The sequence below is a fragment of the Geotrypetes seraphini genome, chromosome 2 (assembly GCF_902459505.1).
Source record: "Geotrypetes seraphini chromosome 2, aGeoSer1.1, whole genome shotgun sequence".
NCBI classification, from domain to species: domain Eukaryota; kingdom Metazoa; phylum Chordata; class Amphibia; order Gymnophiona; family Dermophiidae; genus Geotrypetes; species Geotrypetes seraphini.
In genome coordinates, this window is record NC_047085.1 from 194,136,765 (window position 1) to 194,152,535 (window position 15,771).

Genomic DNA, 15,771 nt, shown 5'->3' on the forward strand with positions numbered 1-15,771 from the left:
GGAATCTCTGGTGGAATCTGTTTTTTGTTTTCTGTTCAGGTAATTAACTTATAAACCTCCTCTTTTACTAAGGTGTGCTAGCTGATTTAGCGTGCACTAAATGCTAACGCATCCATAGAAAATAATGGACACATCAGCCTTAGTAAAAGAGGGGGTTTATAAGTTAATTACCTGAACAGAAAACAAAAAAAGGGTTCCACCAGAGATTCCACTAGGAAAACAGCAGCGCAAACACAAAAGAAACTGTGGAATTGATGATCCTGATGAAATCTTTATTTGAAAAAGATGCAGATGAATTAAAAAATAAAACACAATATGAAAATATAAAACACAGTAAAAGATTTCATCAGGATCATCAATTCTACTGCTGGCTGCTGATTCCTCCTGCTTCTCTGAAGCACCTCCTCATGCCTGCTGTGCTCACTGCTGCTCCATTCTCATCTCGGGTCTGAAAAAAAAAAATCACTCGTTTCCTTGTCTCCTGCCTCCTCGGGTCACTCTCTTCTAGTTTGAGACGAGTCTCGCCAGTATCAGGGCCTTTGGGAATCTGGGCGGATCACTAAATAAGTGTCTTCCTGCTCGGGTCTGGACAAAAAATCGCTTGGTTCCTTGTCTCCTGCCTCCTCGAGTCACTCTCTTCTAGTTCGAGACGAGTCTCACCAGTATCGGGGTGCTGGGCGGATCACTAAATAAGTGTCTTCCTGCTCTAGCCTTGCTGACCAATCAGCAAGCAAGGCTCTCAGCTGTGTACATGCTGAGCAGTGAGCTCAGCATGTAAACAGCTGAGAGCCTTGCTTCCTGTTTCCGCCTCACCGTGCCACCGGACCAATCAGCAAGGCTTTCAGCTCATTGCTCAGTATAGCTGTTTCCACCATGGCACCGGACTGGTCTCTCAGCTGCGTCGGAATTTAGATAGGCCTCAGTAAGTCGAATCCTGCTTCCAAAGCCTTCCATCCCCGTGGGAGTCCCGTGGGCTAGAGGGGGGTCTCCCTGGGAGTCCCGTAGGTCAGGGGGGATCCCCGCAGGACCCGCGGGATTCCCACGATCACCGTGCAAACCTCTACTCCAGAATGAGAGGGCATAGGATGACGTTACCCTGCTACCCTGTTCAAACAACTATAAAGATTCTGGGTGTAATATTGGATCAGGGTTTAACTATGAAGAACCAGTTGGATTCCTTGGTTAGAAAAAGATTTTTCACCCTTTGGAAATTGTGATCTATTAGGGCCTATTTTGATGTAGAATCATTTAGAAATTTGGTAGTCTCTTGTGCTTGGTCAGCTCGATTACTGTAATATTGCTTATCTAGGAATATCTCAGAGAAATATGCAGCGACTGCGGATGGTTCAGAATGCGGCTGTTAGATTGATCTTTGGGCTGAAGAAGTACGATCATATAACACCATTTTACTGGAAGTTGCACTGGTTGCCAGTGGAGGCGCCTGTCAAGTTTAAATTCGGTTGTTTCTGTTTCAAAGTTCTGTTCGGACTTTCTCCCAAATATTTGATTGACTTCTTTACTTTTGCAAACAAGAAATGCAGAAGGTTGCAAACTTAAAAAAACATCAGCACCTTTCGTCGTATCAGGCAGCATTATGGGGCAAGGATTTGGAAAACCTGATTGTGTCTTCGAGTTCTTATGTGAAATTTAGAAGAAATCTAAAGACATACTTGTTTCTTAAATATCGGGGTAATTAATTTCCATGCTTACGGACATCATACTTTAGTAATTTATTCTGTTAGTTTTATTTTTTTTAAGTTACATAATTTCTAATCTATTTAATTGTATACACTATTATAATCTTTTGTTAACCACATAGAACCTCACGGTCCTGCGGTATATAAGCTGACTGTTATGTTAAGAGGTGATAAGCTCAGGAGTAATAATCTAAGGAAATACTTTTTTACAGAAAGGGTGGTAGATATGTGGAACGGTCTCCCGGAAGAAGTAGTGGAGACAGAGACTGTGTCTGAATTCAAGAAGGCGTGGGATAGGCACATGGGATCTCTTAGAGAGAGGAGGAGTTTGCTGCGGATGGGCAGCCTGGATGATATAATCCACATGCTCTAACAATCAATGTTTCTTTGTACCTTTCTCTCTTCACTCCATCCCCAATATTCCTCACCTTCTCCCCATCTTCCATCTTGTCCTCCTTTCCTGATGTCGCAGGGTCCTATGATGTGCTTCCTACAGTTTCTCTGGGGAACATTCCTTCCTAGTGAATGATATAATGGGAGGATAGCCCTTGTAGTCACTTTGAGGGGAACCTACCTCCACAAATTTGTATGTACCTATAAAAGGCCTCAGAAGGCAGTGACCATAGGTGGTCAGTAACTCAGATGTTTGGGGAGGCTAAAGTGGCTAGGGCCAGGGTGGAGTGAGATGGGACATGGATGGCCAAGTTAAAATCCTTTTGGTAGCTGTGTAAGCAGTAAAAGGACACTGGGGACATTTGACCACAGCTTCCTTCCTCACCTGGTAACTCTGGTACTGATGGCATTATACACAGGGAATTATGTGCCAAAAAACTGAAAATAATGCACCAGTATACGAGGGACTGCTGAAAAGTTCTCAGCCCAACCAAGAAGAGAAGGATGTGGCACCATAAAATTTACAAGTTATTCCACACTTTTTCTTGACACTTTTTGTTTCAATGATATGAAATGAAATGAAAAGTGTCAAGAAAAGTGTGGAATAACTTGAAAGTTTCATGGCTCCACATCGTTCTCTTCTTAGCTGGACTGAGAACTTTTCAGCGGCCCCTCGTAGTAAAAACAGAATAGTATTTTCAGCATTCTGGAAATATATGCAGGTAATTTAACACTTGGCTTCCAATCAGCCCTGGTTCCCCAGTCCATGTGTTCAGCAGCACTGTAACAGAAATCCAGAGGTTACTGGCAACCACAAAATCAACATTTGTAGTAGGTTGCAGATCTGCTGCCCTTTAACTTATTGTTGAGTTCCCATTCATTACATTTTCTGCTTTACCCACATATCAGGTACTGAACATGTCGAAGATGTTCTCCTGAGATTGAGAATTTTCTAATAGTACTGGCATTTTTCCAGGTTATTTTGGTTAATTTCTCCAGCACTTTTCTCCCATTTTGTGCCTTTGGGAGAAAAAGAATGTGTAACGAATCGTGCCCTAAATCTTAGGGCTCCTTTTACAAAGGTGCGTTAGGGCCTTAACGCGCAGAATAGCGTGCGCTAAAATGCCCCGCGCGCTAGCCGCTACCGCCTCCTCTTGGGCAGGCGGTAGTTTTTCAGGTAGCGCGCGCGAAAAACGCTAGCGCACCTTTGTGAAAGGAGCCCTTAGTGTTTCAAATTTGATTAGGAATTTGAAGCTTACGTGTGTTTTGTACGGAAGGAAATGGAGCACACAGTTTGGCCTGTGGATGAACTATTACTATGTGTACAAGACCAGGATGACTTACCAAAAGCTTTGGCAACATCTCCTGGACAGCTACATCCTCCATCCTTCGGAAAAGAAAACAAAGCAGAAATAACAGAGTTGAAAACGTCCATACACACACACATAAAACATTTCAGAGACATTATGAATCCACACCCCCACAGCAGTGGATGTTATTACCATCTTTTAGTACATAAGAGCAGTGGCATAGTGAGGGTAGGAGGTGGTGGGGGTGGGGGCGCCCTCTGCTGCTTCCACACTACCCCACCTCCCACTGCTTCCGTGCCCACATGCCACACATGCCCTCCCTTCCCCTCATACCTCTTTAAATCTTTGTCAGCGTGAGCAGCTTCTCTGGTCTGCTGCTCGTGCCAGCATTGGCTTTCCCTCTGACATCACTTCCTGTCCCCACAACCCGGAAGTGATGTCAGAGGGAGCAAGGCTGGCACGAGCAGCAGGCCAGAGTAGTTGCGCTGGCAAAGATTTACACGGGGGGAGGGTGGGGAAGGGCGGGAGTGGGGGACAGACGCTAGTGCCCCCACCAAGACCACACCTGAGCTGGTCCGCTCCCCCGCCAGCTCCTTACTACGCCACTGCATATGAGATTAGTCATATTTACTAGGAGTCCATGTTTTACACTGAAGAGGCACGACTCTGGAATGCATTGCCTGTTGGACAATCGACCTTTACCAGAACTATTGCAATTTAGGAAGCAGATGATGATAATTTTATTTGTGCACGCTTACCTGGGACAATAAGTAGCACCTGAATATAATACCTTGAGTTTGTGAGTTTGTAACAAAAGTCATTTGATGATGGTATATAATTATTATTAGTGTATTTATGTTTGTTTATTTTGTATTTTATTTCTTTTATTGTACCCCGCTTAGAACCAGTGGATAATGTGGGTAATAAATATTTTAAATAAATAAATAAATAACTGAAACCACTGTTATACACAATAAAACCAGTTTCTACCTATGTAAGTCCATGTATACAGTAAAGGGTCAATATTCAGTCAGAGGCACTTAACGGTTTGCTGACTGCCATTGGCATTATGTCCAGAAATTCAATGTTGGACTATGTTTGGGCTTTGGCATTGAATTTCTGGGGGTTTTGAAGACATCAATGACAATTATCCTCCCTACAGACACAAAACCTGTACTGGGTTGCAAAAGTAACCGTGAGAACAGCAAATGGATATGTAATTGAAACAATGGACAGTAGCAACAAGAAACATATATCTACCGTGAGTGAGGGCTCCTTTTACTAAGGTGCGTTAGGGCCTTAATGCGCGGAATAACGTGCGTTAAATTGCCATGCGCACTAGACCTTAATGCCAGCATTGAGCTGGCGTTATTCTAGAAGCATACCGCGCAGTTTAGTGTGCGGTAATTTTGTGCGTGCGCTAAAAACACTAGCGCACCTTAGTAAAAGGAGCCCTGAGTGTAAACAAATATCAGATAATAGGGATGAAATTGCCACCCCACAGGTAGCACAACACTATACTCACCTGAAGACTATAGTCAACCAACTTTTTTTTAAGTCAATGTGTATTTATTGAAAGTTTTGCAGGTAACAAAGCAAATGTATAATAACAAGTACAAATCATGTGAAAGATATGCATAACAACAGGTTGATTAAACCAATATAACATTCAGAGCTGATTTCCTGTATGGGAATCAAACATATGAACAAAGAACAGACACATGAGTAAACTTTTATCTGTAATAGAAAAAGTATAAGAGGAAGTAAAAAGAATACTAATGAAACATAAAAAGAGAACTAAGAATCAGAGCCTTGGAGGTATAATTTGAGGGATTTCCATTTAGAAAGGAATTGTGGAAATCTATCTCCCTTTTTAGCTAAGTATGCTTCATATCTATAGGTTAGGCAGACAAGGTTCCACCATTGTGTAACGGATATTTTGGAAAGGTCTTTCCAAGAATTAAGAAGGAGTTTCAAAGCTAAGGAAATAAGTATATCAAATAGAAAAGCATCAGAGGAAGAAAGGGGAGAAGGGAGAGCCGAGGATTTGAGTAATAGCATTTGATAGGACAGGGCCACATCAATATGAAAGAGAAAGCAAATAGTGTTCCAGAGCGATGACCAAAATGGTTGTACAGAGGGACATAGGAATAGTAGGTGTTTGAGGGAGCCTAGTTCAGTAGAGCATGTCCAACATTCTTTTGTAAAAGTGGGATTAATACGGTGTGATTTAATTGGGGTCCATTGAGCTCTATGGCATAGAAAGAATAAGCTCTGGGTTAAGGATGCTGATCTAGAAGAATGAAAAATAGATCGTAGATAAGAGGACCAGTCACAATCAGAGATAGGGCATCCAATATCTTTTCCCAAGCCTTTTTGACTGAGGGAAGGGGAGGATATCGTAATTCTTTAAGGAGGTGATAAAACCTGGATGCTGCATGGCCTAGAGTACGGTATTGGTTAGAGAGAGATAATAAAGTCGGTGGATGACGTTTAGATTTCGGAACACAGTGAAGTTTTCGTAGAGCTGAACGTAGTTGCAGCCATTGATAAAAATAAGAATCAGGGAGGCCATATTTGGACTGAAGCTCATGGAAAGTGAGCCAGGAGTCATCAGAGTGACATAATGCAGCAATGTCCCAGATCTGGTGAGTGGTCCAAGGTAGCCAGAATATCGGTTGTTTCCCTATCAGGATTTTAGGATTTCTCCATAATGGGCAAAAGGTGGATTGAGACCAGGGACAGTCCAATGAGCGGTCTAGGTCTTGTAAAGTTCGGAGAGAGGTAAGAAGTAGGGGATTAGGGGACTTAGTTTGTAGGTGAGTGGATCCAATGAGTCTAAATAATGGTATAGGATGTAAGAGGGCCATTTCAAGGCGAAGCCAGTTGGGGGCTAATGTAGAGTCAAGGGGCTCAGAAGAGTGTAGCCATTCAGAGCTTTGTTTTAATAAAAAGGCTTGATGGTAAAGAAATAGATCAGGGAAATTAACCCCACCATCTGATTTAGAGGATTCACAGAATAGTCAACCAACTTTAACATTTGGACACAAATATGGAAATCCTACTCTTACTGAGTAGTTCAACTTCACTTTATTTGCTATATTGTGTATATAAATACCGTATTCCCTGAAAATAAGACCTGCCCTGAAAATAAGCCCTAGCATGATTTTCGGAGTAGGTCCTAATATAAGCCCTACCCCTAAAATAAGCCCTAGTTACGATCCCTCCCTCCCATCCCTTTGTGCACCAGAATACCATCCTGCCTTACATACCTTCGAAGCCTCAAAACCAGAGGCAGCGCTCTGAAAGGGCTTCCCCGCAAGGGTCTACTCTCTGCCACGTCACTGATGATGTCATCAGCGATGCAGCAGAGGGAGGACTCTGGTGGGGAAAGCCGTGAAGCAGCCCATTCAGAGCGCTGCCACCGGTTTTGAGGTAGGTAAGGTGGTCGGTGGTGTTCCAGTGCACAAAGGGATGGGAGGGAGGGATAGGTATAACATGGCAAGTGCCAAGGGTAGATACTGTGGGGCTCATAATCGAAAGAGAAAAACGTCCAAAAACCAGCCTAAGTCGGCACTTGGATGAACATTTCCCAAATACGTCCAAGTGCCGATACTAAAAACGGGTTTTGGACGTATTTCTAAACGACCTAGGCCTTCATAGTGCCGCTGAACGACCAAAGCTAAACGGGGCATTTCAGGAGGAGTGTCGAGGGCGGGAGATGGGTGGGATATGGGCCAGCTTAGACTTAGTTGTACAGCATGTATAACCGAAAGTTATACAGCCCACGATCAACGGAACTTGGACGTTGTGACTTAAACCATGTTTTACATGGTCTAAGTCACAAAAACCCACCTAAAGTCACCAGATAAGCACTGAAAACACATAAAACAGACCCCCACACACTACCCCAGTTATCCCCAACCCCCCCACCCCCATAAAAATATTAGTCACACCTTTAAAATTCAACCTCCAGACTAGAGAGTTGCGCGGGGACAGAAATCCCACCCGTCCCCACCCGTCCCCGCCAAAGTCCCACCCGTCCCCACCCGTCCCCGTGAGGACTCCCACCCGTCCCCACCCGTCCCCGCGAGGAATCCCTCCGTCCCCACCCGTCCCCGCGAGGAATCCCTCCGTCCCCGCCCGTCCCCGCGAGGAATCCCCTACGTCCCCGCGAGGAATCCCCTACGTCCCCGCCCGTCCCTATAAACTACAGAAATAGTTATTTCATTTAATTATGCTACTGAATTAAAGGCTCTGGTAGAAACCCATTTAAAAATAAGCAAAAAGACTTTATTAATTTGGAAATATTAATTGGGAAGAATACATACTTTGTAAACGGGTTTCTACCAGAGCCTCTAATGTTTATAAATTTTTATCAACACAACTAATATACTACTTTATCCTTAAGCAAAAAAAAAAAAAAAGAATTTTTTTCCTACCTTTGTTGCCTGGTTTCTGCTTTCTTCATATTCTCATTCAATTCCTTCCATCCACTGCCTCTCTTCTCTCTGTGTCTTCCATTTGCTCTGTTACTGTGCCTCTCCCTTTCTCCCCCATCCCAAATTGGTCTGGCACCCATCTTTTTCCTTCCACTCCCCCCATAGTCTGGCACCTCTGTCTTCTTCCCTGCCAGGGTCTTCTCCCCATTCCCTCTTCCCCATTTCCTTCCAGTGTCCTTCTCCCCCACCATCTTCCCCATGTCCTGTCAGGCAGCATCCTTCTCCCCCCTCTGCCTTCCCCATGTCCTTTCAGCGGCCTTCTCCCCCCTCTGTCTTCCCCATATCCTTTCAGCAGCCTTCTCCCCCCCCTGTTTTCCCCATTTCCTTTCAGTGGCCTTCTCCACCCCTGTTTTCCCCATGTCCTTTCAGTGGCATTCTCCACCCCTTTGTCTTCCCCAGTGCTTTCAGGGTCCTTCACCCCCCTCTGTCTTCCACATGTGCTTTCAGCATCCTTTCCCCCCTCCTCCCGTTTACCCCATGTCCTTTCAGCGTCCTTCTCCACCCCTTTGTCTTCCCCAGTGCTTTCAGCGGCCTTCTCCCCCCTTAAGCGTCTTTTCTTCTCCATTCCACCTTTCCTCCCTCCCTGCCTCCACCTTTGTGGCGCTTTTGCACCCGACTGACAACAGAATAGGCCCGGTCGGACAAATCTCCCTGTCCTGTAGCCGCGAATCTAAATTACCTTCTTACAGCAGCTGGAGTATTGAAGCTGCTGTAAGAGGTAATTTAGATTCGCGGCTACAGGGCAGGGAGGTTTGTCGGCCGGGCCTGTTGTCGGTCGATCGGGGGACCTGACCAGCTGTGCACATTCTTCGGGGTGGACCGCCCCCTCCCCCCTCTTTCGTTCGCCATTGCCTTCTTCCTACCTGCCCTGCCGCACACAGCCGACCGGAAGTCTTCCTGATGTCAGCGCTGACGTCGGAGGAAGGGAGGGCTTTGCTTAAGCCCTCCCTCCGACGTCAGCGCTGACATCGGGAAGACTTCCGTTCGGCTGTGTGCTGCGACAGTGCAGGTAAGGAGGAGAAGACTACTCTCGCGGCTCGAATGCAGTGCACTGCGATCCAACCCCGCAGGAACCCCGCGACCCTCGGAGGCGTCCCCACGGGATCCCCGCGACCCTAGGGGGCGTCCCCATGGGATCCCCGCGACCCTAGGGGGCGTCCCCACGGGATCCCCGTGACCCAAAGGGGGAACCCGCGGGATCCCCGCGGGTCCCGCGGGATTCCCGTCATCCCCGTTCCCGTGCAGCTCTCTACTCCAGACCATCATCACCTGGCTGCCTGGCATAGGAAAGCCTAGTTGTCCAGCACAGAGGCGGCTTAAGTCATCTTGGGGGTGGGTTAGGGACCCATAGAGAAGAGGACCCATGCCCATAAGCCCCTGTAATCACTGCATTGATACTTAAACATGTGCACTCCCCTATACACCTCAAAACCCTTTTGTACTGGCATATAAGTGGCTCCTGCAGCCATAAGGGCTATTGGGGTTGTAGATAAGTAGGTCTAAGGGATTCTGGAGGTGGTTTGAGGGGCTCACCGTGACCTATAACGGAGCTGTAGTGAGGAGAAGCCATGGCACCCTTTTTGTGAAGTTCACAGCAGTGCCCTGTAAGGTACCCCACTATTTAGGTGGCATGTCTGGGTGTTCAGTCCATCACTTTGCAGACCCCTCCCACGTCCAACAGGGCTTGTTCTAGGCGTTTTTGACTTGGATGAAAAGTTGTACGAAAATGAGGTATACAGATGGACAATTTAGCGGTTGGGGCGATCAGATCGGCAGGACGTATAATTAGACGATTTTCGAAACAAAACATATTTTTCGAAAATGTGTCCTATGCTGTTTTTAACTTTGGACGACTTGTGATTTAGACGCAAATGGACTTAGATGTCCCTTTCAATTATGCCCCTCCATGTTTCCCTGAAAATAAGACATTCTCTGAAAATAAACCCTAGTGCATTTTTTGGAGCACAAATTAATAGAAGATCCTGTCTTATTGTCTGGGATACATGGTGGAAGAGACAAATAATACCACAACAAATCATTAGATTATGGACAAATCAATAGACAATGGATAACAAATTATGGACAGGTACATAATGATCCAAGGGGAAAAGGAAGATTAGAACTGAAAGCAAAGAGAGATGGGAAGGAAAGTACATAAGTAGGGGTTTACAGAGGTCTTTGTGCCAGATTCTCAAAAAAGCTGCCAAACGTTAGGTGCTGGTAGGCACTTAGATCGTGCCTAACTTGAATGTTTTAATTGGTTTGTAAGTAGTGCAATAATGGATTTTTAAAAAATTAGATGCTGCTAGGTGCTCCTAGCAGGTACAAAGCCTGGAAGAGGGTGTGTCTAGGGGCAACGTCGGACTTCAGTGTCACTAGGCGCCACTGGCTATGATTCTAGAAGGACACTAGGTGCTGGGAAACCCTGGCCTACATCTCTGGTGTCTAGGATCCTTGCTAGCCACATTTCTGTAAGTGGTATCTGTCCATGATTGACATATGACTAACCTTATGCTCCAATTACAGAATCTGGCCCTTTCTGCAGAAGATCATGTAAAAGACTTGAAGAATTTGGACCTGAAAATAGATATACCTTCACTTCAGTGAAGCATTGGTTTAAGTTGAGACCTAAACAGATTTCTTAACCTTTCAAGTTTCAACCCAAGAGAAACCATTTACTCAATGAAGTGTCTTGTCCACAGTCAACAATCCGTATGATCCACTGGGGTCTGTGGCTCTAATCACCATCCAAAAATTAATGTGTGTAGATATAAGACCTTCTTAGTACCCTAGCATTTCAAGCTGGTAGGCAACAATCTTGGTTAGGTAAATGTATTCAGCAAGCTATGTTATCCTATTGCAGTTTTGGGAAATTAATTAAGACCTCTTTGTTCGATAAGTTTATTACTTAGTGAGTTTTATTATTGAAATTCTATTTTACAAATATTTGTATTTTTTTTACTGTATTATTGTATTTCACTGATTGTCCAGCTCTTTTTAGTGTAAACCACTTAGAATTTTTGGTTATGGCGGTATAAAAGAATAAAGTACCAATGAGCAGAATGCCTCACCACCACAAGACATGAGACAAGAATGGGGGAAAAAATGGAAGGATTCCCTAAAAACTCTTGAACAGGAGATTTGCATTAGAGAATGACACGGGGGCAAATTTTTCCCTCTTCCCGCAGGAACTCAATTTCCCTATCATATCCCAACAAGTTTTGTCGCTGTCCTTGTCCCTGCCACATTCCTGTAAGTTTTGCTTATTGTGTCTGAGGCTTGTGCAGATGAGGACAGAGCTTGCAGGAATGAGGCAGTGACAGGAAAAGAACTTGCCAGGATGGGAAAATGAGTTCCCTCGGGGACAGGGAAAAATTTGTCCCCGTGTCATTCTCTAATTTGCATCCTCTCAGATATATCATTACAAGCCATGGCTCCAGTGGCCTACTTGAAAGCAACAGATGAAAAAATATCTCATATAGGCTTCATCTTCAGCAAGGCCAAGTTAGCACCACAGACTAATCACACCATTCTACACCACTAATTGTGTGAAGCAGTATCAGCAGTAAAGATAAAGGAGTTGATAATGAGTGAAATGGACATTTAAACAGACACAATCAACTTTCACACCAACAGTAAAGTGGTACTGGGCTACATCAATAACCAAACCAGGAGATTCTATCTATATCAACAACAGAGTTGGGCGTATTCATACGTCAATGCAACCAGAACTGTGCCAACATCCTATCTAAGGAAGACAACATGGTTGATGGAATCAGATATCATTTTCAAACCTGATCTCATATCCTCAGCTTGTAGACCCTGACTTCAACTCAGATGTCTATCCAAAAACAAGTGCGCTTGCTACTAGCATTGTTTCTGAAAGCAACTTAGGAGCTCATTACTTCTCTCAATTGTCAAGTTGGGCAACACTCAGAAGAGCCATTGCATATCTCATCCATATTGTGCTTTCAATTCATCAACTAGCTGATGGGAGACCAAATATCTGTCATCAAAGTGCCATCAGAGATGCAGAATTGTGAATCATTAATGACAATTTGGCACCACTTGGGAACTGACACCAGACTTGCACAGAAGGCAAAGAACTTTAACTTGACCATCACTGAAGCAGTGATCTTCATGAACTCTGTGGACCATTGTCCACCTCAAATATTCAGAGATTCTCTTTCTTTATGTTGTCCAGTTTTGTGATGTCTGTCTCTAATTTCAGCACCTGCAAGGCAGCAAAGAAATCGCCTAGAAGACTGACAGCCTTAGATAAACAAATCTTTGAAAATCAAAGATCCAGATTTACGAATGAACTTTGCATGCTTATCATGTTTATTTGGAGGGTTAAAATAGTGGCATCTACAGATATCAAGCTGGGAGTGTTTTGCCCCCATTTAAATGTGAGCAGATTACATTGTTGGTGTATATTAAATACTGTTGTATTGTGAACTGCCAGTTCTTATATTTTTGACGTTCTTCTGTAACTGGCCACTTCTGAGCACATGTTCTAAACTAAACTAAATTAAATTAAACCTTAGGTTTGTATACCGCATCCTCTCCACAATCGTAGAGCTCGGCACGGTTTACAGGAGCTGGGATAGAAAAGGAACTCCAGTATAAAGAATGTTTAGAGGGGCTTAGTATACCAGAGAGAGAGGAAGTATTACATTTTTTGAGAACAGCCAAGTTTTCAGATGTTTACGGAAAAGTTGGAGGGAGCTCAGATTCTGAAGTGGGGAGGTAAGGTTGTTCTCTGCTCCAATGTCTTATGGGTTTTCCTTATTGGCTTGCTTTGTCTTCTAGCATGTTGGGTAAAGAGCCTGCCCACTCCCATTATGTCTATGAAGAGCTAAAAAGTTCACTTGATATACGCTACTCCAGCAATATTGCTGCTTGAGCCTTTTCAAGTCCCTCTGATTTCACCACACATTTATAACTTCACCAGCTGGCATATGTAGCTGAATTCACCAGATGCTCTTGTTTGAGAGGGCTGATTAAAGAACAGATTCTCATCTGCAGAGGCAGTGACTCTTATTTTCAATACATTTCAATAGTAAATCAACAAAAGTATGTTTGTCTGTTGTCTGCAGCCAAATTAAAATAAGATTTGTTTCCAAAGTCAGCTATTTGTTTACATGAAAAATTGATTTTTCTCTGATGCAACTAAAATGGACTTAGTGGGTTTGGAAATAAGCCCTTTAGAATTAAGAATTTTGACCCTTTCCCTGGTGATATTAATACTTGTTTAGCTCAGAGGCAGTTTCTCCAAGTGGGTTAGTTTTGCACATACCATGACAGGAATAGACCTGAATCCTAAGCCAGGGCATGTTTATCGTATATTAAAATTTGATATACTACCAAAGTTGCACAGGCATGTGGAGTGTGATCTCAGTCTCTCAAATTTACTGCTTAAGCTTACTGTAGTAATTGCATTGTTGCTAAAGAAAGCTTCTTTCTGTGCGTTCATAAGATGTAATGTGTATAGGCAATTTATCCAGATGTGCTTCAAAGTTCTTTTTAATCAAGTCTGTGGCACCAACACGATGGGAAATATTTCTGTATCTTTCTTCCACATTTTCTTAGTGTCAAACTGCATGTGAGGTCAGAAGAGTGTGTGTAGTCTTTGTCTACTTGTTTCTTTGTATGTGAGTATATGCCTTTATGTGTGTGTGCTTTTGTGCCTATGCATATGGGTGGACAGAAAAGCGAACAGATGGATGGAGCCTCCCCATGCCCAATAATATGCTTGGAAGCATAAGATGTCCAGTATGTATGTGTACACGTATATACCCAGCTATGCTGGTATTCTATAAAGGAAAGCAGGCACCTGTTATAGGTGTCCTATTATTGAATCACGCTGTATGTGTGAAGACAGAATTAGGTGTTGGCGATCAGGAGATGACTGTGTGGTTGCATGGTTGCTGTCATCGAGAGCATTTTGGCTTCCTAGATCATGGAATGATTTTCCAAGGGCTTCTGAGCAGGAATGGTGTGCCTCTATGAGGGGAATTCAATAATTTATCTGCCTGAATATGAAAGAAAGTAGCAAGCGTGTTGAAAAAAGTCTGTGCATGTTGTGACATGCCTCAAGGTTATTCATGCACAGTTGTGGCTCAAGGGATGAAGAGTCAGGAAAGTCCTCATGGAAATCAATTATGAAACTGCTAAATTTGAAGTACTGTTCAGTGATAAAATTTCTCACAAAAGAAGGGGAAAGGCCAAAGGAGATCCATGAATGCATGACTGCAGTTTATGGTGAGTCTGCTCCATCATCCCACAAAGTAAAATTTTGGAGCAGGCAATTTAAATGGGGTAGAGAGTCTATTGAAGCTTGTCATACTGGACAGCTCTTGGAAGCAACTTCCACAAAAAATGTGCAAGAAAGTCAAGGATTAATTTTGTCAGACAGATGAATTAAGGCTTCCCAAATAGCTGAAGAAATGGCAGGTACAGTTTGGAAAATAATTCATGAAGAGTTGGACATGTCCAAGGTTAGTAGTGCAAGATGGGTTCCAAGAATGCTGATGCTATGTCAGAAGGTCACGAGGCTCCAGTACTGTCAGGAGAACTTGGAGATGCTCTAAGAAGACCAATTGAATTTTCTTTCATCATTTGGTGACTGGAGATGAGACTTGGGCCTCTCACAGAGATCCTGAGTCCAAAATGGAGTTAATTTAGTGGAAGCCGACATAACCATAAACAAAACTACACTGAAGGTAGTCACTAAGGTAAAGATACTTGGGGTCATATTGGATCAAAAACTTAGCTACCACGATCATATAAGTTCACTTGTGAGAACATGTTTTTATAGGTTAAGGTTGATCAAATAATTATCTGCATTTCTTGATGAATCTAATACATTCGTTAGTAATATCAAATATTGACTACTGCATTGTCCTGTACAAGGGATCTACCTTAAAAGAAATACGTAGACTGCAAATTCTTCAAAATACCGCAATAAAAATAATCACTAAAAAGAAAAAATTTGATCACGTAACTCCCCTTTTAAAAGAAAAGCATTGGTTACCTGCAAACCACAGAATTACATATAAAATTACTCATACATAAAATACTAATAAACAAAGCTCCTGCATTCTTAGAAAGATTTCTAATTCATTATGCTCCCACAAAATCTTTAAGATCCGAAGTAAAATCTTTACTAGTAGTCCTTCGCTAAAATTTGTTTATTCAAGGAGGGATACAATCTTTTCTGTTACAGCCCCTCATATTTGGAACTCGCTCCCGATCAATATAAGAGAAGAAAAATTACTTAAGTTTAAAAGTCTTCTAAAAAGCTGGCTTTATAAGGACGCTTTTAACTGAATCATTTAAATTATATTATATTAGGATACTTTACAGTCAACTAGTAGTGCTGGTAAGCAAAAATTAAGTGGGTAACCTTCCTCAACCTCTTGTTTTATTACCTATCCCTTTTTATTTGTTTACGAATTGTATTTAATCCTTCAATTTTTTTACTCCCTTTTCACATGTATTGTTTTGTTAAAATAGTTCCAATTGTCTTGTTATGTTTGTTTTTTTAACCTAATTTTTAACTAAATGTAAATCGCATTGAATTTGGATTTTGCGATCAAATCAAATATTTTAATAAACTTGAAACTTGATCCCCCACCCCAAAAAAGTTCAAGACAGAAAAATCTGCAGGCAAAGTCATGGTAACTGTCTTCTGGGATGATGAAGGACTTTTGCTTCTGGAGTTCATCCACACAAGACAACCATAACCTGGGAGAATTATGGCAACACAATGATTATTTTGCAGGAGTCAATCAAAGGAAAAAGATGTGAAAAACTCACAACAGAAGTGCTGCTTCTTCATAATACGCTGGTGCACATGTAATGAAA

At 42.9% G+C, this 15,771-nt stretch overlaps 1 protein-coding gene across 2 annotated transcripts in view; it reads right to left on the reverse strand.

Moving 5' to 3' along the window:
- The window catches only part of GMPR (guanosine monophosphate reductase), a 116,940-nt gene that overhangs the window by 31,844 nt on the left and 69,325 nt on the right, over positions 1-15,771 (reverse strand). For both annotated transcript variants that reach the window (XM_033934605.1, XM_033934606.1), the window contains exon 7: positions 3,435-3,477. In XM_033934605.1, coding sequence (XP_033790496.1) covers positions 3,435-3,477 — 43 coding nt within the window. The remainder of the gene's footprint in view (positions 1-3,434; positions 3,478-15,771) is intronic.